The 18,782-nt window shown below is 49.7% G+C and overlaps 1 protein-coding gene across 4 annotated transcripts in view; it reads right to left on the bottom strand.

The window, feature by feature from the left end:
• RYR1 (ryanodine receptor 1) overlaps nucleotides 1-18,782 on the bottom strand; it is a 130,739-nt gene that overhangs the window by 3,373 nt on the left and 108,584 nt on the right. For all 4 annotated transcript variants that reach the window (XM_066243110.1, XM_066243113.1, XM_066243112.1 and 1 more), the window contains 11 exons: nucleotides 12,191-12,532; nucleotides 8,902-9,705; nucleotides 8,128-8,198; nucleotides 7,381-7,534; nucleotides 6,335-6,421; nucleotides 4,620-4,871; nucleotides 3,671-3,801; nucleotides 1,986-2,028; nucleotides 763-893; nucleotides 597-657; nucleotides 71-217 (listed from right to left, as the gene is read on the bottom strand). In XM_066243110.1, the coding sequence (XP_066099207.1) occupies nucleotides 71-217; nucleotides 597-657; nucleotides 763-893; nucleotides 1,986-2,028; nucleotides 3,671-3,801; nucleotides 4,620-4,871; nucleotides 6,335-6,421; nucleotides 7,381-7,534; nucleotides 8,128-8,198; nucleotides 8,902-9,705; nucleotides 12,191-12,532 (2,223 nt within the window). The remainder of the gene's footprint in view (nucleotides 1-70; nucleotides 218-596; nucleotides 658-762; nucleotides 894-1,985; nucleotides 2,029-3,670; nucleotides 3,802-4,619; nucleotides 4,872-6,334; nucleotides 6,422-7,380; nucleotides 7,535-8,127; nucleotides 8,199-8,901; nucleotides 9,706-12,190; nucleotides 12,533-18,782) is intronic.

The raw sequence follows: 18,782 nt of genomic DNA, 5'->3' as shown, positions 1-18,782 counted from the left end.
CTACCCCTTACTCAGACTGCCCAGCTGTTCCCTGCCAGGCTCACGGGCCTCTGTTGGGTCCTCTGCACACCTGTTTCCCATTGTGGGTGACAGAGGACAGGATGGTACGCAGTGTCTTGACTCCCATGGCAATGTCCAGGAGGTGGGCAGCAAAGAAGAAGTTGTTGTAGTGTCCCAGCAGGGACATCACCATGTACCAGCCCAAGTACAGGAAAGACTGCGGGCACACAGGGATGGGGGTCAGGGAGCATGCAGGGATTCGTGGGGAGCACTCTGAGAAACAGGACACCCAGTGGGTCCAGGAATATTTAGGAGGGTTGGGAGTGCTCTGGTTGGGAAGGATTTGGAGGATGGGGATTGCTCAGGGTGAGCAGCCATCCTGGGGAGAATTGGGAACCCTCTGCAGAGGACGTATGGAACTTTAACTGCACCCTGGGCAACAAGGGGCCTTGGGGGTACCAGAGATTACCCTAGGATCAGAGTTTAACAGGGGCTCAGGAGTCAGTCCCCGTTCAAGGGTACCTGGGGGTGGAGCCACCAATGCTCCTAGGCCCATTTTCCTGCAGGTCCCTCCCCACCTATGGGCCCCTCCTCACATTGTCTGTGAAGATGACCCCGAATTTCCAGATCTGGTACTTGATGTCGATGGACATGAGCCTGTGTGGGGTGGGGGGAAGAGGGAAGGCAGATAGATGCCTGAGAGGCAGACCCGGCCCCCTCCCCCGGCTGCCCCAGGCCTGTGAGAGCTCATCCTCGGCTCACCAGGTAAGCAGCCCTGGTGGTGGTTCAGGCTTGCGTTCATTGTGGGCTGTGATCTCCAGTGTAGCCAGATCCATGCCCAGCAGTTCGGCAATCCGCTCCCGCCCATAGATGTCCCCGTGCTTGTCTAGGACCTGCACGGAAGAGCGTGGGGATGTGCACACATGGCTGGAGTGGGGAGGGGCCGTAGCCAGCATAAGGGTTCTGGGAACACTCAGAGCTTTGGATTAGAAGTTGCTGGTACATTTTTCTAGGGAGAAGGGCCAGAGCCTTCTTTGGATCCTCAGGAGGAGAGTCCAATAGTGATAAAAGTCCAACAAATCCACTAGCCAAATTAATTGGGATAATTTCTTATCATTAGGTAAGTAAGCAAGAAATCATATGCAGTTGAGCCCCCTGGTATCTATAAACTTATCTCCTCTGCTCACTATGCTGCAAACATCGACCTTAATTCCTCAGATACACTCCTACCTCGGGCCTTGTACTGGCTGTTCCACTGCCTAGGGGTCTTCCTCCATATTTCTACCTGGCTCATTAATTAGCATGCCCTTTCCTGACCACCCTACATGAAAGAGCGACCTCTCTTGGCCAGCACACAGCTCTTCACTGCCTTTTTACTTCCATAGCCCTTATCACCACTTGAATGCTATAAATGTGTTCATCAATTGTCTTTCCAACTTGAGTATCAGGATTACTGTTGTATTTACTGCTGGATTCCAGGTCCTTATAATGGTTCTTGGCATACAGTAGGTGCTCAATAAACATTTGTTGAGTAAGTGATGGTAACAGCCAACACTTTCCTAGTGTTTTCCTATATGCCAGATACTGCTCACATAATAGGTCATATAATCTTTACAACAACCTTACAGAGTCATCAGTCTTATTATTACCTCACTCTGAATATAAGGGAAACTGAGGCAAAGAAAGGTTGACAGCTAGGAGTGGAAAAGCAGGTAATCTGGCTCCTGAGATTGTGTGCTTAAAAGAGTATGCCTCACTTCCTTCCTCAAAACTAATATTTATGGAGTGCTTACTCTGCGGCAGGCCCTACGCCATGCTCATTACCTGCATCATCTCACTACAAGGAGGGAGGGGTAACTATGCCCAATTCCAGATGGGCAAACTGAGGTGCTCCTGTCCAAGGCTGCACACAAAGCAAGTCCTTGATAGGACTGGGACGGGCTGGTGGCAGCAAGGTGCCCAGCCAGTAGGTCCTGCCACCTCACCTTCCGCTTGACAAACTTGTCCCAGTAGTTGCTGGGGAAAGACCTGTCGAGAGAGATAGACCGCAAGATGTCAGGGCAGGAGTGAGTAGGAGCCCCCAGCCAGGCAAGGGTGGTTTGAAATTCCCATGTCTTTCTTACAGGGGACCCCACTCTCACTTTGGGGCCAGCTCCAAGGACCCAGGCCTGGTGAAGTTTGCTTTAGACCAACCATTACCTCCATTGCTGTCTTTTGCTGGAGCCCAGGAGAGGCAGGGCACTTGCATTCAGAGCCCAGATGTACAAAAAGACCTAGACCTGCACTCAGGTTGGGAGGACTCCCAGCCAGCAGCCTGGCTCTACTCCAGCTCTGGGGATAGTAGTGTGCTTTCTCATAGTTTTATGTAACGTTATTTGGTGATTCTGGCCCTTTACTGACCAGTTTCCTGATTTACAAGTTGGTGCCCTAGCACCCTGCAAAGCCGACTAATTCGTGTGTGTGTGTGTGTGTGTGTGTGTGTGTAGGGGGTGGGGAGGCGGCAGTGGAGAGGGGTGGAGTGGGGTGGAGTGGAGATATATCATGAATCCACGGACTTACACCTATTTAATGTGTTTCAATTCATGGAACTTCCTATCCGTATTAGTGCTTACATTGTCCCAGATTTGTCCAATGGGATCTCCTTCTAGCTGGTGGCGGGGTCCGTTCAGCACGGCACCATTTTTCATCGAGTACATCCTCATTCTCTGACACAACAGGATAATCCAGGCTTATCTTGCACTTACCTGGCCCATCCCTGAAATCTGCCACTTCTTCAAGGAGCCTGGTTCTTTCTTGTAGGAAATGGTATTTAAAAGTCCAGGTCTTGGGCAGATACTATTTTAAACAGGTGTTTCTCTGTCTTTTTGTTAAGCATGTGTACTTGAGTGTGTGTAAGTTAAATGTGCATTTGATGGTGGAAATGAGAGTGAAGGATGTAACTGGTGTGGCTTCTGTTTCCTCGCATCACCCATACTAGGCAGGACCCCATTGTAAAATAACATCCCATCCTTATTCGGGACTCACTGTGCCTCAAAACCTATAGTAACTCATTTCATCCTTTCAAGATCCTTGTGAGGCCAGTGTTATTATTTACCTCCATCTTGCAGCTGTGGAAACTGAGGCACAGAGAGACTAAGTGACCTGACCAAGATTCTCAGCAAGGGTATGACAAACCTAAGGTGTGACTCTGTCCTCTAGTGATGCTGCCGCCCCCTTCCCTATATGGACATGTGAAATGGGACTTGATCTGGCAGGGAACTGAAATGGGCTGGGGGTGCGTGTTGGGGGTCCACAGTCCCACCACAGTGCCCTCACACACCCTCATTCCCTCTCTGGGCTCAGTTAAAAAACCAAGTGATTTCACATTTCCTACTCATGGCACCGAGGTGAGAAGCCTACATGGGAGCAGGGTTTAAAACTCGAGTTCCTGGGCTCCACCCCGAACTTCCTAAACCAGACTCTCCAAGGCCAGGGCCATGTGTCACCGACACCCCGACAGGTACTTTAGTGCACAGGACATGTGTCTATATTAGGGAGAGGAAGACCAAGGCTTGGAGAGAATGAATCAGGGCTAGCAATGACGGAAACCCTGGTCTTCTGAGGAGCCCTGGACGGGAACGGAAACCCAGCTCTGCGCCCCAGCCACCCGGATGTGGAGGGGGGTCCTTACGGGGTGTTAAGCACCAGTCGGTCCCACTGCCCCTTCACATCGTCGTCCTCAGGCTGCTCGGTGATGTAGAGGCCGTCAAACTCCAGCTTCCGGGCCAGCTCCTTCTCCCGCTTAAAGATCACCAGGGGCACCTAGATTGTGCAAGGGAGGCAAAGGGGCTGGCATCAAGCACCTCAGGAGACCGCAGCCTCGGCGGGTGCCAGGAGATCTTGGTGGAGCATATGTGAGCCCCCACATCAGAGGAGCCTTCCCAGAGTGATTGGAGTAGTGGTGGGAAGCGCGATCAGAGAAAACAGGGAGAGCCCAGAAGTGGTGCCTGATACAGCCTGGGGCTTCCTGAACTCAGACCTTAAGGATGAATAAAACAGAGGTAGGTGAAAGGAGGTGGAAATGGGACAAACATTCCAGGAAGAGGGGACAGCTTGTGAAAAAGTTCTAAGCTAAGAGAAAAGAACTCTGTCCCTCCAATTGTAAAGTATCAAGATTTGCTAAAACAGTCAGATCTTATGGAATCCAAATTGAAACTCTCAGCACTGCTTATGGAGCATCAGGAACCTCAGGCATAGTTGATGTCAGAATCCACATCCCCACTCGCATCCGTGTTATGTCTGAGACCCCACAGACCCCCACAGATCTTAATTCATCAGCTGACCAATATGCAGAAAATAGTTCCAATGACAAAATCTGCCTCTTGAACCAGAAATTAACATAGTCATAGGATGTCTCCTCAGCTGTGACCTGCCTCAGTTCCCAGTTAGAATACTGTTCTTGCTGAAGACCCCAATCCTGTACCTGCCCCCCAGCCCTTACCCCAATCCCTGGACCCCTCTGCCCCAACCACTGTATGAGATCCCCTGACGCCTGCCCTAGGCCCTCTCAGCCAGTGCCACAGCACTCCCCCTCCCCCAGCACACACCAGCCCCTGCCCAGAAACACGGTCATGGCCTACCTTGAGGCAGTTGTAGCCAATGATGCAGAGAAAGGCCACCAGTGTATGCAGCAGGCTCAAGCAACGCAAGGCAGGCTCCATGTAGCCCGTGCTCTCCTCCAGGAAGTAGTACACCATGTTCTCATCCTCATCGCCCTCTTCTTCTTCACCGAACCCTGAGCCCCAGCCAGAACCACCACCAGACCCTGCGCCTGCCAGCTCCCCAGCTGCTGAGCCCTCCATGTCATCCTCCCCTGGTGGAGAGTCTGAGACCTGAAGGGGAGCAGAGGTCAATCAGTGTGGGAACCCCTGTGTCCTGGCACCTGGTCTGCCACACCCAGAACTCACTAACAAAATTAACAGCCTTCAGCCTGACCAGTGGTGGTGCAGTGGATAGCATGTTGACTTGGAACAGTGAGGTCCCAGTTTTGAAACCCAAAGGTCGCAGGCTTGAGGGCAGGGTCGCTGATGAGTGCAAGATCATAAACATGATATCAAGGTCAATGGCTTAAGCCCAAGGTCAAGGTCACTGGCTTGAGCAAGGGGTCACTAGTTCAGCTTGAGCCCCCAATCAAGACACGTACAAGAAGCAATCAAAGAACAACTAAAGTGATGCAATTATGAGAGAGACAGCAACATCAAGCTACTCCTTTGTGTGCCCTGGTCGGGGAATTGAACAGGCAAGCTCGTGCCAGGACAGCATTCCAACTAACTAAGCTATCTGGCCAGGGTATTATTTGTTGACTGATTTTTGAGAGACAGAGAGAGGAAGGGAGAGAGGAGGGGCAAGAGAAGCATGTATTTGTTGTTCTACTTAGTCGTGCATTCATTGGTCACTTTTCTATGTGCCCTGATGGGGGATCGAACCTGCAGCCTTATTGTTTTAAAACGACGCTCTTAACCAACTGAGGTAACAAGCCAGGGTCCAGCCTCCATTTCTGAGTTTGGACTGGGCCCCTGTCAAATACAGACTTGGCAGGATTGTCAATCAAAATCAAGGGGTGGGCCCAGGATCCTAGCTAGCAAATCAAACTCTGCCCTGAGAATCTATTTAACTAAGTGACAGGACTGAAAACAAATAGGATCATCTTGGTAGTGGAGCCCTAAAGAGAATGATCTAATATTTACACTAATACTAAAATTTCTAGTAGCTGACATTTATATAGTCCTTTTTGTATGCCAGGTACTGTTCTAAGTTATACAGCCAGTGAGTGATGGAGCCAGGATTCAATTTCAAAGCCATGCTCTGATTGCTCTGCTAGACACCTTATGTCCTGTTATCTAGATGCCTGGCAAGATGCCAGGAATCTCTTTTTTTGGCAAAAAGGCTGGTTCTTAATCCTTTTTTTCCATCCCATGAGTTTCCTGTTCCTCTTCCCTACAAATTTCTCTTTAGCTTATGTGAAATCCAAGAAGTTTAACTCAGTCTATGGGTGTTGCAGTTGTGAAGGCTGCACTCAGGAGCGTAGAGCTGACAAGTGGCAGAGCTGAGCATGGAACCCAGAACTGGCTCCCTGTTTTAACTCCTACACGCACTCAGGCATCTGTCCAGATGGACCCACACATCCATACTCATCCCCATGGGGTCCCAAGATCTAGGTGTCCAGCCTGAACCCTTCTGGAAACCCTTGGCCTAACACCTTGTTCCCAGTAAACTGCAGGGGCCCTGTGAACTTGTGAGGGGCTGAGCCTCCTGCACCACGGCCTGGATCCTCCTGGCCCCTCATGACCAGTACCTTATAAAACAGCAAGATGAAGTTGATGGCAAATGCCAAGAAGAGGGCAAGGAATCTCAGGGTGTAAAAATTTCGGGAGAGGTAGTTCTATAAGGAGAGAAAGAGAATGAGAGATCACAGGCCACACTCTTCCCATAATGCAAGCACCTGGGTCCTCAATATCTAGTCCCACAAACTCTTATTTAGTGAATGCTTACTCTATGCCAAGACCTGGGCTAAAAGCTTTATTTGCATGAACTTAATTCTCACCACAACCATATGAAGTGGGGACTAATACACCCACCTTACAGATGAGGAAACTGAGGCTCAGGGAAATGAGATGTCTCGTTCGAGGTCACATAGGCAAGAAGCGACAAACCTGGGATTTGAAGCCAGGCAGTCAAGCTCCAGAGACCATGCTCCCAACCATTCTGCTCTGCGGCTCCCTGTGTGAGGGTACTCTGTCTGCTTTACCCTGGGCAGAGCACACCCACCTCCATCTTTCCTTTTTCTCTCTACCTTGGTTGGTCCCCATCCCTATTCTTTACATGAACTCAAGGAACTACCTTCTGTCCAACATGTTTTCCTCAGCCCTTCATGTCAGGCTGGGCCTGGGAGAGGAGAGAGGACAGATGGAGCCCTGGGCTCTGCTCTCCCAAATGCCCTCCGTTCTTTTTGGCCTGGATGGGAGGAGTTGTCCCCCTAATAGTAGTAGCTGGGGCTGGTGTAGCAACTCCAACCTGAAGGATAACAGTGAAGAACTAGACCATGGCAGGAGGAACAGAGCTGTGGCCTCAGTGGGATTTAGCTCCAGATGAGATGGGGGTGGGGTGACTAGGCAGGTGGTCCTAAATGAGCAAATGTGTGTAGGCTGAAATAAGGATCATGAGCAGGCTGAAGAGCCGAGTCAAGTAGGGACCACTTTAACATGCTGCCCTGTGCCCAGGTCCTGGCCATGTGTGGGGGCATCTCTGCTCTTTTCCCAGCTTGGCTTTCACTCAAGAACAGGCTAGGGAGGAGAGGTGGTATGAAGAGGAAGTTTCAGCATGCTCTCGCTGGGTCCTCACCAAGAACTTCACCCTCTGCACTTCCAGCTCTCCCCAGAATTCCAGGCCCCCACCTCTGGTTTCCTCCTTCTTTGGAGGGGGTGGAGGAGGTTTTGCCTTCTTGGGGGGCTCTGGTGGGGGCTCAGAGACTTCTTCCTTCTCCCCATTCTCGGCGCTGCAGGGCAGGATAGAGTGGGATGGTGCCTGAGCAATTTGTTCATTCCTTCATCCATTCATCCATTCAAAACCATGCATGGGCCCAGCCCCATGCCTAGCTTGGGTGTAAATGGTATCGGGGACATAGTGGCGAGACAGCCTCAGGCCTGGTCCTCATGAGCTCCAGTCCAAAGGAGTACTAGATCTGTAACCAGGCAGTGGCAAGCCAGTGTGGTCAGGACTGGCATGAGAGAAGCTTAGAGAATTGTTGGAGCCAAAAGGAGACAACCCTTCAACTTAGAAAGGTGGTGTCAAGGTAGGCTTCCTGGAGAAGTAAACATCTGAGTCAAAATGGGAAAGATGAGGAAGACTGATACGAAGCGTGGAGAAAGGTGCTCAGGGCAGAGGGAATGGCCCGTGCCTCCTAAGGCTTGGGGGTCAAAGAGGCATTCATTTCTCTCCTTCCTTTCACAGAGCCCTCCTCTGGGCCTGGGCTCGGTGATGCTGAGCACAGAGGGTGACCTTTGGCCCTGACCTCAGGAGGCTCTGAGTCCAGGAGGCTCTGAGTCCAGGAGGGAGGCAATCATAGGGGCTGGGCCCAAGGCCACTCACTCGGCTTTCTCCTGCTCGGGCTCCGGCTCCGGCTCGGGCTCTGGGGGCAGCTCCTCTTCCTGTCCATCCACCTGGTGGCAGGGCAAGCATCAGGGCCAAGCCCCCAGCCCCCATCACCTCCAGTGCTGATCTGCCTGCTCATCTCTGTGTACCTTTCCAGTCACTTACCCTGGTGCCATCTAAGTTTTACTACCCTCACCAAAAGGAAGAGGGACTATGACTCTCACTTTACAGAGTGGAAACTGAGGCTGAGGCGGAGCACCTTGCCCCAGCACTGTGAAGGGTCAGGCTGACTCTAAGGGGGCTCTTTACCACATTTCCCTCCTCCTGACAACCACACCCCATGGCGCACTCATAGCACCCGGGCCTGAGGCTGCTGTAGGGGCCTTGGTCAAGTGGGCAGCTGAGTTCCCACAATCATCTGTACCACCGGGTCTTTCCCAGTGTGCCTGACCTCATTTCAGCAGTTTTTAGGTTTTGGTCCTGTTTCTTCTCAAATTTAGTCTTGGGGTCTCTCACTTTTTGTGGCTCCAGTATCTTTTCCTTTGTCTCTTCCAGAAACACCACCTTTTCCACCACCAGGGGCCTCTCTTCTGGCCTCCACCTGTGAGTCTATTCTCCACCTTGGTCTTATGAGAGTCTCTATCTCTGTGTGTCTCTCTCAGGCTCTCTCATATCTCTCTCCGTGCATCCCTGTCTCAGTCTTTCGTCCCTTCCTGTCGTCCCTCCTAACCCATCTGTCCCAAACCCCGAAGCTCCCGCCTGTACCCTCACCCCCAGCTTCCTCTTGATGATGGGGGAGCCCTCTGGTGTGGGCGGCTCCACCGGCGTCGTGTCACCCATGTCCCCGAGGCCGCCTGGGCCTTCAGGCCGGAAGGGGCCACCATCAGCCACGGCCACTGCTCTGTCGGCACCTCCCGGGCCGGCCTCGCGCGCCGCCTCCTCGTCGCCAGCGCCCTCCGCGGCATCGCCGGCGCCCTCGCCCTCGCCCTCGCCGTCTGCGTCGCCGCTGGACCCGGACGGCTGCTCGCCGTGCACCTCGTCGCCCGTAGGGTCAGGCATGCCCGCCAGCAGCTCGGTCACGGTCACCTTCTTGGCTCCCTCCACGAGGCCGCCGCCGAAGAGCGAGCCCCAAAGCAGGCGCAGCGCGCCCGCCGCCGCCCCCGCGCACGCCGCCCCCGCGCACGTCACCGCAGCCCAGAGCAGCGCGCCAGTGGCCGTGGCCGCCTCCCGCGCCGTCAGCCGCCGCAGCCGCCGCACGCGCCGCCTCAGGCCGCGGTAGCTGAGCCCGCGCAGGGCCCGAGACAGCGCCGCCGCCGCCCGCGCCGCCGCGCCCGCCGCCGCGGGCCCCGCTGCGCCCTCGGGCCCCGCCGCGCCCTCCTCCGCGCCCTCGGCGCCCGCCTCGGGGGCGCCCTCGTCGTCGTCCTCTTCGGGCTCGCCCTCGGGCTCCGAGATCTGCGCGGCAATCTGCATCTCGAAGATGGTGTCCTCGCAGAAGCTTACGAAAAGCTCCATTTTCTCGGACTCCCCGCCCTCGTTCACCACGTCGAAGATGAACTGGCGCTTGGACTCCTTCACCTATGGTGGTGGTGGCGGGGGGAGCGGGGGAGCAAGTCAATGGAGCAGCTTCCGCTCTACTCTCTGTTATTAATAGCAATATTAATAACTTTATACATGTTATCTTTAATAATTTAAAGCAAAATTAATAGTTTTTGTTATTAATAGTAAACATATAGCGCTTACTGTAGGTTCTTTTGTAAGAACTTCAACAAGACCAGGCCCTGTACCAAGTATCTTACATATGTTACTGTATCTCATTTAATCCTCACAACCACCCACTAGGAGCTCTTAACTTCATTTTACAGATGAGGAAATGGAAGCCCAGAAAGTCACGTGCTCTGGTGACACAGATGAGAGATGGCAGATGTGGAATTGGAATTCCCAACAAGCCGGCTCCAAAATCCATGATTTTAGCTTCTTGGAGAGACAGAGCACAGTGCTTGAGCACAAAGGTTCCGCAACCAGCCTGCCTGGGTTCAAATCCCAATTCTGCCACTGAGTAGCTGGGTGATCTCCATGCGACATTCTGGGCCTGTTTCCCCTCTGTAAGTTGGGGGACAATAGTAGGACCTCCATTATAGGGTTGCTGTGAGAGTTATATGAGTTAATAGATTCTGGGATTAGAACAGCAGCTGGCACTTCAAATGCCACACAGTGTTTATTATTATACTGCTGCATGAATGCTACAGGTCCACTCGGGCATATGCGGACTCCTGACCATCAGGGGAAAGGGGTGAGCAGGTGGAAGTGTGTGTTTGGAGGAACACAGTAAAGAAATGAGTGTCATGTGGGGAACATGAGACAGGCAAAGGGGAGGGCAGAGCTCCCACAGCATGAGCAAGAGTATGAAGAGCCAAGGGTGAACCTGGGCTTCCGGTGGATGAAGGGGTGTGGCAGACATCTGGGAGCAAGGATAGTGCAACCACTTATAGGCCAAATTGGGGGGGTTAAGTATGTAATGGTGCCCTAAGGGAGATAGTTGATTGTGCAAACTCTTGAGGGTTCTTGTGGATTGTGTGAAAGGGCTGATGTGTAAGAGCCTTATGAGAGGGACCCAGAAACTAAGGCAGGAGTCAGGTGTCAGGAGGGCATGGTGGCATGGGAAGACTGGGAAATACAGAAGGTGCAGTGTGCATCCAGGGGCCTAAGGTGAAGGGAGTGTTAATGTGAGAGGGGTCTACAATTCATAGGGTCAGTGCATGTGAGGCAGGCATGAATGTGCAAGGGGGATCTGTCAGTGCAAAGGCCCAGGAAGGAGGCTAGGCCTCTATGTGGGACATAGCCCAGTTGTGCATGAGCCAGGTGTCCACTAGGGAGACATGAACGGCTCAGTTGTTGAAGAGGTTGTGGGAATAAAAGCCACATGGGCTACAAGTGGGAAGGGGTGTGCAAGAGCTTGTGGAGGAGTATGCAGGTGTCTGGGGGCATCTGAGGAGCAAAATGGAAATGTGAGTTTAAGGGGTACACAAGGAGTATACAGGTTGGTGTGCAGTGTGTGTGGGAGCAGGAGAGCTACCAGCACACAGGGGTATGGCTGGGGGCTGTGTGTGCAAGGGGCATGTGGGAGTGTGAGAGAGTGGGTGATAGGAACCACATGCAAGCTAAGTGTGTGAGGTAGGCAGGAGAGGGCCTGGGGCCAATGAGTATACTCTTGGTGTAAATGAATGTGTAAGGGCATTCAAATATTTGGGCTGGGATTAGGAGGGGCTGAGACAGGGCATATCAGGCCAAGAACTGAGCCTTGCCACCAAGGACATGTGGGGGTTCTTATGGGTGTTTGAGAGGGTGGTACAAGTGTACATGGGTGGTCATGATTGTGCCAGGACTACAGTGAAGACATGTGGGAGGTGAATGACAGAAGGATGGACAACTATATGGTATGCCAGGGCTGCATCCTCCGAGTGTATGTGCAAGAGATGCGTACCCACATGTGGGCCCAGAATAAGTCGCTGGACTTTGTGTGCTAGGACCTGGGGGCACATACAGTGGCTGGGAGGGCTGGCCCAGTACACCAGGGCCCCTTAGTGTCCCCAAAGTGAGTGTGTAAAAATGTGTGCATGGGTAGGTCAGGGCTAAGAGAGGACACACCAGGGGCTGCTGGGAAGGTGAGCAGGGTATGGGTTCTACTACTGAAGGTGTGGGCTTGGTTGCATCAGGACTATAAGGGCTCCCAGGGTGAGTGTGCAAATGGCAGGCATGGTGTGCAAGCAGCCACAAAGAGGGCACACAGATGATGCTTCATATGCAAGAGGTATACATTCATGTGTGTGCCGAGGCTGCAAGAGGTGGGCAAGGGGGAACTGGGGGTGTGCAAGGGTACTGCAGGGCCCATAAAGTGTGTGCAAAAGGATGGATATGGGCTTGCACGAGCAGAGCAAAGGTCCACCAGCGTCTTCAGAGCAAATGTGCAAAGCATGCATAGGCCTGTGTGGGGTTCAGGCCTGGGTGGAGCATGCCTCAGAAGCCCTGGGAGGCCAGCATGCACGCGTGCAGGTCCTCTGACCTGGGGCATTTCCCACTGGCTGCGATTGGTCTCCGAGATCTCGAAGTAGATGCGCTCTATGCGCCGTGAGGCGCCCATGATCTCGATGCGGCCCAGGTATGGCCGGAAGTACTCTAGGATGCTCTCAGCCAGCTCTAGGAAGTTGCGCAGGCGTGGGTCGTGCGGCACATGCTCTGATAGGTTGGTCAGCAGCACAGCCACGTTGAAGCCGATTTCGCGGGCTGGCTCCTGGAAGCGATTGGCAAACTCCTCACAGTTGATCATCTCGTTTTCATCCGCTTCAGAGCATGACAGTAGGAACTGGATTTCCGGACCGGTGAACTGCTTCTGGCTGTCCATGGCCTAGGCGTGGGCAGGGTTGAGGAAGAGGTCAGAGGGGTGGCCTGGGGAGCCTCCTAATGCTCATCCTAAAACAACGATGGACTTTTCATGAAGATAGAAAATTCCAAAATTATATCACCAGCAATCAAGGCTGACACTCAGCATGTTGGCATGGGCAGGGCTGTACCAGCAATTAAAATACGTGCCCCGATGGTGGTGCAGTGGATAGAATGTCAGCCTGGGACCTCGGCATCCTATGTCAACATTCTGGGATTCTGAGGTCCCAGGCTCGAACCTGAGGTCTCCGGCTTGAGTGTGGGTTCATACGGTTTGAAGGGGGTCCCCTGGCTTGAGCATAGGATCATCAACGTGATCCCAAGGTCGCTGGCTTGAGTCCAAAGGTCTCAAAGGGCTTGAAGCCCAAGGTTGCTGACTTGAGCAAGGGGTCATTAGCTGCGCTTAAGCCTCTCTGTCACGGCACATATGAGAAGCAATTGACGAAAAACTAAAGTGATGCAACTATGAGATGATGCTTCTCATCTCTCTCCCTGCCTGTCTGTCTCTGTTTCTCTCTCTCTGCAAAAAACGAAACAAAACAAAACAAAAAAACTGAAATGCTGCATTTCCGCAAAGTTGAGAGCTGCTCTCCACCCTGCCAACCCCCTACTACTGGACGGCACCCATGGTCTGCACCACAGGCTCTCTTGGTCTTCTGGCTGTATGTGGGGTCTGTCCAGTTGTGGTCAGGGAGCAGGAGGAGAGTGGAGCCCTGGCCTCCTCCCTGTGTTGGCTGTGTTCCTTGCTCTAAAGTAAGTCTTACAGCTCTATCTGCAGAGCTCCTTCTATCTCCAAGTTAGGTAACTACACTTTCCTTCAGGCCAGCCCCCTTAAGGATAGAGCCCTGATTGGTATATGCTACAACCTCTGTTCCTTTCCCAAGTGCCCCCTCCCATTTCCAGCAACTAAATAATTGACACCTAACATAGTGGGAGCCTCTGAATTTCACCTGGCAACAAAGAATCATATGCCCATCACCCCAGAGTTAACAAATACAATGAGATATTTTTCAAATACTACATATTTTTACATATTTTAGAACTAAAACATTACAAGTATGATTGGAGCCCTCACTGTATCCTTCTCTTGCTCCACCCTCTCCCCATCCCAATGCACCCACTATCTCTGAGTCGGTGTATTCTTCCAAACATGTGCCAGGACTTCTACTACCTATATATCCCATCATTTTCCACAAAAAAATATATACAGTATCCTGTGTGGTTTTTTATTTAAAGAATCATGTAATTTGAAATTTGCTTTCTTCACTCTACTGTATGTGTTCTAGATCTATTCATGTTAATATATAGATCAAGTGAATTCATTTCACTGCAGTGTAGTATTCCTGTTTTATAAATATGACACTCTTTATTCTCCTGTGGATGGACCTGAAGTTGTTTCCAGTGTTTTGCTGTGCAGAAAAAACATACATTGAACTTCCTGATCCTGATTTCCTGTGCACTTTTTGCAAGAGGTTCTCTAGGGCAGTCTTTCAAATGTTTTGACTGTACCAACAGAAAGAGTACATTTTACACACACACAAAAAAAGGTTTCATGACATAGTTCTGATTTTTGCTGAGCAACTCACTCTGTAGTATTTCACTTTATTTCTAAAGATACTGGCTATGACTTAACTAAATTAATTTCATGACCCATGGTAAGTTGCAACATCGGTTTGAGAAATGCTGCTCTGGGGTATGAACAAAAGTGAAATTTTCTGTCTCTAAAAAGTGCTTTGTAGCCAAGAACTTTGCAAAAATGCTTTCTAAATGAGTAGCATGCTTTGCAAATCATGAAGGGCTCTAGAAACCGCAGAGTGTGAAACCTAGTCACACAGGAACTCCTCACCTTCTACGCTCACTCCACTGAACTACCTCCTCCCTTTACGATGAAGTGTGACACTGTTCCTCTTCAAAGCCCCCCTCCCCATGGAGTCCTTTCCATTCAGTCCTGGACTCTGCTTTTGTAATTCGCTGTTCTCTCTTTGTCATTGTCCATTTGCTCACTCCTTTCTTTTGAAATACCTTTTTCTCTGACAGCTGTCAGCTTCCTTTGCTTAAGTATTCTTCTCTTTCAGGCCTCCAAAGTTTGGGGTGCTCCAGGCCTGGAATTTGTACCTCTTTCTTTAAATGTACATTCTCCATGGAGATATAATTTAAGCTCAAGGCTCTGGATGTCATCCCCCACCAATGATAGCCACATCAACATCCCAGCCCTGACTGCTCTCCAGAATCAAGACACAACTTAAACCCTACCTGACATCTCTTTTTGAATCTCTACGTCAAATTGGAAATGGCCAAAACGGAACTTTTGATTTCAAAACCTGCGCTCCCACAGTCTTATCCATCTCAGGAATAGCATCACCACCCACTCAGGTGCTTAAGCAAAAATCTTTGAGTCATCTTTGATTCCTCTCTTTTATCTCACCGCCCACACCTAATCTGTCAGCAAATCGGTCAGGTCTGCTTTCAACAGATCAAGGACCCACACATTTCCCCCTCTATAAACCCCACCCTTGTTTTGTCCCCCAATTATCTCTCATTGGACCAACACAACATCCTCCTCCCTGGTCTGCTGCTCCCCATCTGTCCCTACAGGCTGTACCTTGCACTTAGTTGAAAGGACCCTTGAAACACCTGAGTCAGGTCACATTTTACCCCCCTCTTCCACTCAGAATCCTCCCCTGGCTTCCATATTATTCAGGTTAAAAGTCAAAGTCCTCCCTGTAGCCAACCAAGCCCTGCATGTCTGCTCCTGTCACCCCTCAGACTTTATTTCTTCCTCTTTCCTCTTCAACATCTCTCCAGCCACGTGGCCTCCTTTGCATCCCCTCTGTTCCCATCTTTCAGCCTTTACACTTGCTATCACCTTCACATGGGATGGGACAACCTCCTCCCACCATCCCACTTTCATATGGTAGCTTTCAGCTCTTAGCTTCAATATGCTTTTCTCGGAAGACATTCACTGACCACCTAGTTTACAGCGCTAACTCAACCCATGCTCTCTTGCACACTAACTGCTTATTTCCTTCAGACCACAGATTAAAAATTGAAATTATTTTGTTTATTTACTTTTTTTTTATCTGCCCCTCCCCACTGGGCCATCAGCTCTGAGAGTGGGATCTCTGTTTTGCACACTGCTACACACAGTACTCAACACATATTTGTCAAATGAAGTAAGCATTTTGAAAACCGCGAAGAGTTTATAACTGTTACAATCTTTGAAAATTAAAAAATTCCTTTTCAAAAATTCCTGAACTGGTTTTTTAAACCATAAAGAAACTGGAAAGTATATTGTAAAAATACAAAGATTTGTGAAGAGTTTTGAAAACCACATAATGCCTGGTAAATGGTCAAATATTTAGAAATGAGAAGACTGCCGTTCTGTAATCTCTAGTAAACTAACATGTCTGGACACTGACATAAAGGCTGCTGGCATCGCAAAAGGAGAGACAACGGACAGGGTGTGCCTCCTGACAAATGGATGCAGCACCACAAAGGAAGGTGCTGGCAAAAAATAAAAAATAAAAAAATAAAAATAAAAAAGCAAACAGAAAGAAAATTCCACATCTGAGTCTGATCGAGTTCTTGACCTAAGTCCAAGTTTACAGGGGGCAGAGGAACACAGTAAGTGACAGGACAAGGCTGCATCAGCCAGATCCAAACTGTGCGCAACTACAGCAAGAACAGCACTGTCTAAGGGTAGCCACGAGGCACATGTGGCTACTGAGATTTGAATTGTGATTGGAAAAAACTGAGAGGGGCTCAAAGTGTAATAAATACATACTGGATCTTGACGACTTCTTATGAAAAAAAAAGTAAAATATCTAATAATTTTTCAATTGATTATATGTTGAAATTGTATTTTGGATACATTAGGTTATATAAAACATATTGTTAAAAATAATTTCATGTGTTTCTTTTTTCTGTTTTCTAAAGCATGGGTACTGGAAGGTTTTAAGTTATATATATTGCTCACATTGTACTTTTGTCAGGAAGTGCTGCTCTATAGGACCAATACCCTGGGTCTCCAGCAGGAAAAGAGCCAGGAAAAGCAAAAGTGATGGTGGGGAAGCAGTAGGTAAAAGGAAGTTTAAAGAAATATCAACCGCCTGACCAAGCGGTGGCACAGTGGATAGGGCAGGGGTCCCCAAACTTTTTACACAGGGGGCCAGTTCACTGTCCCTCAGACCGTTGGAGGGCCGGACTATAAAAAAAATAACTATGAACAAATCCCTACGCACACTGCACATATCTTATTTTAAAGTAAAAAAACAAAACGGGAACAAATACAATATTTAAAATAAAGAACAAGTAAATTTAAATCAACAAATTGACCAGTATTTCAATGGGAACTATGGGCCTGCTTTTGGCTAATGAGATGGTCAATGTGCTCTCACTGACCACCAATGAAAGAGGTGCACCTTCCGGAAGTGCGGAGGGGGCCAGATAAATGGCCTCAGGGGGCCGCATGCGGCCCGAGGGTCGTAATTTGGGGGCCCCTGGGATAGAGTGTCAGACTGGGATGCGGAGGATCCAAGTTCCAAACACGGAGGTTGCCAGCTTGAGCATGGGCTGATCTGGCTTGAGCAGGGGCTCACCAGCTTGAGTGTGGGGTCACTGGCTTGAGCGTGGGATCATAGACATGACCCCATGGTCGCTGACTTGAGCCCAAAGGTTGCTGGCTTAAAGCCCAAAGGTCACTGGCTTGAGCCCAAGGTCACTGGCTTGAGCAAGGGATCACTCGCTCTGCTGTAGCCCCCCATCAAGGCACATATGAGAAAGCAATCAATGAACAAGCAATCAACAAACAACTAAGATGCCACAAGAACTGATGCTTCTCATCTCTCTCCCTTCTGTCTGCCTGTACCTATCTGTCCCTCTCTCTGACTCTTTCTGTCTCTGTGAACAAAAAAAAAAGAAAAAAGAAATACCAACCAACTGCAATGGGTGAATGTTATTTGGATCCTGGTTCAAAGAAGTTTCAAAAAAGAATATGTGATATTTATGAGATTGGGAAATTTGAACACCAACTAGATATTTGAGTATTTAAAGAATTGTGGCTAGTGCTCGATTGGTTAGAGACTTGTCATGAAGTGCAAAGGTTGCTGGTTCGATCCCTGGTCTGAACACATACAGGAACAGATTGATGTTCCTGTCTGTCTGTCTGTCTCTCTCTCTCTCTTCCTCTATTGGTAAAATCAATAAATAAAAATAAAATGAAAAAAGAATTGTGGATATTTTTTGTTTTGTTTTTTACTGTTTTGATTTTGGTTAGGGGTGATAATGACACTGTGGGTTGTTAAAATAAAAGGAAAGACTTCTAAGATCATCTAGTGTACAATTCCATTTACATTGTGTCCAGAATAGGCAAGTCTATAGAGACAAAGTAGATTAGTGGGTGTCAGGGGCTTGGGGGAGGGAAATGGGAAGTGACTGCCAAAGGGTGTGGGATTCCTTTTTGGAGGAGTGATTAAAATGTTATATAATTAGCCTGACCAAGTGGTGGCGCAGTGGATAGAGCATCGGACTGGGATGCCGAGGACCCAGGTTCGAGACCCAAGGTTGCAAGCTTGAATGTGGGCTCATCTGGTTTGAGCAAAAGCTCACCAACTTGGACCCAAGGTTGCTGGCTAGAGCAAGAGGTTACTCAGTTTGCTGAAGGCCTGCGGTCAAGGCACATATGAGAAAGCAATCAATGAACAACTAAAGTGTTGCAATGCACAAAAAACTAATAATTGATGCTTCTCTTCTCTCCGTTACTGTCTGTCTGTCCCTGTCTATCCCTCTCTCTGTCTCTGTTAAAAATAAATGAATAGCCTGACCTGTGGTGGCGCAGTGGATAAAGCATCAACCTGGAAATGCTGAGGTCGCCGGTTCGAAACCCTGGGCTTGCCTGGTCAAGGCACATGTGGGAGTTGATGCTTCTGGCTCCTCCCCCCTCCTATCTTATCTGTCTCTCTCTCTCCTCTCTAAAAATGAATAAATAAAATTAAAAAAAAATAAATGAATAAATAAAATGTTATATAATTAGATTGCAGTGATGGTTGTACAATTCTGTAAATATACTATTTACATTTTTATTTATTGATTTACAGCGAGAGAGGAAGGAAGAGAGACAGGAACACTGATCTGTTCCTGTAGGTGCCCCGACTAGGGACCGAACCAGCAAACTCTGTGCTTTGGGCGATGCTCAAATCAACAAAGCCATCCAGCCA

The sequence above is a fragment of the Saccopteryx bilineata genome, chromosome 9, assembly GCF_036850765.1.
Source record: "Saccopteryx bilineata isolate mSacBil1 chromosome 9, mSacBil1_pri_phased_curated, whole genome shotgun sequence".
NCBI classification, from domain to species: domain Eukaryota; kingdom Metazoa; phylum Chordata; class Mammalia; order Chiroptera; family Emballonuridae; genus Saccopteryx; species Saccopteryx bilineata.
Note: the sequence above shows the minus strand (reverse complement) of the source record. Positions and strands in the feature narration are given on the sequence as shown.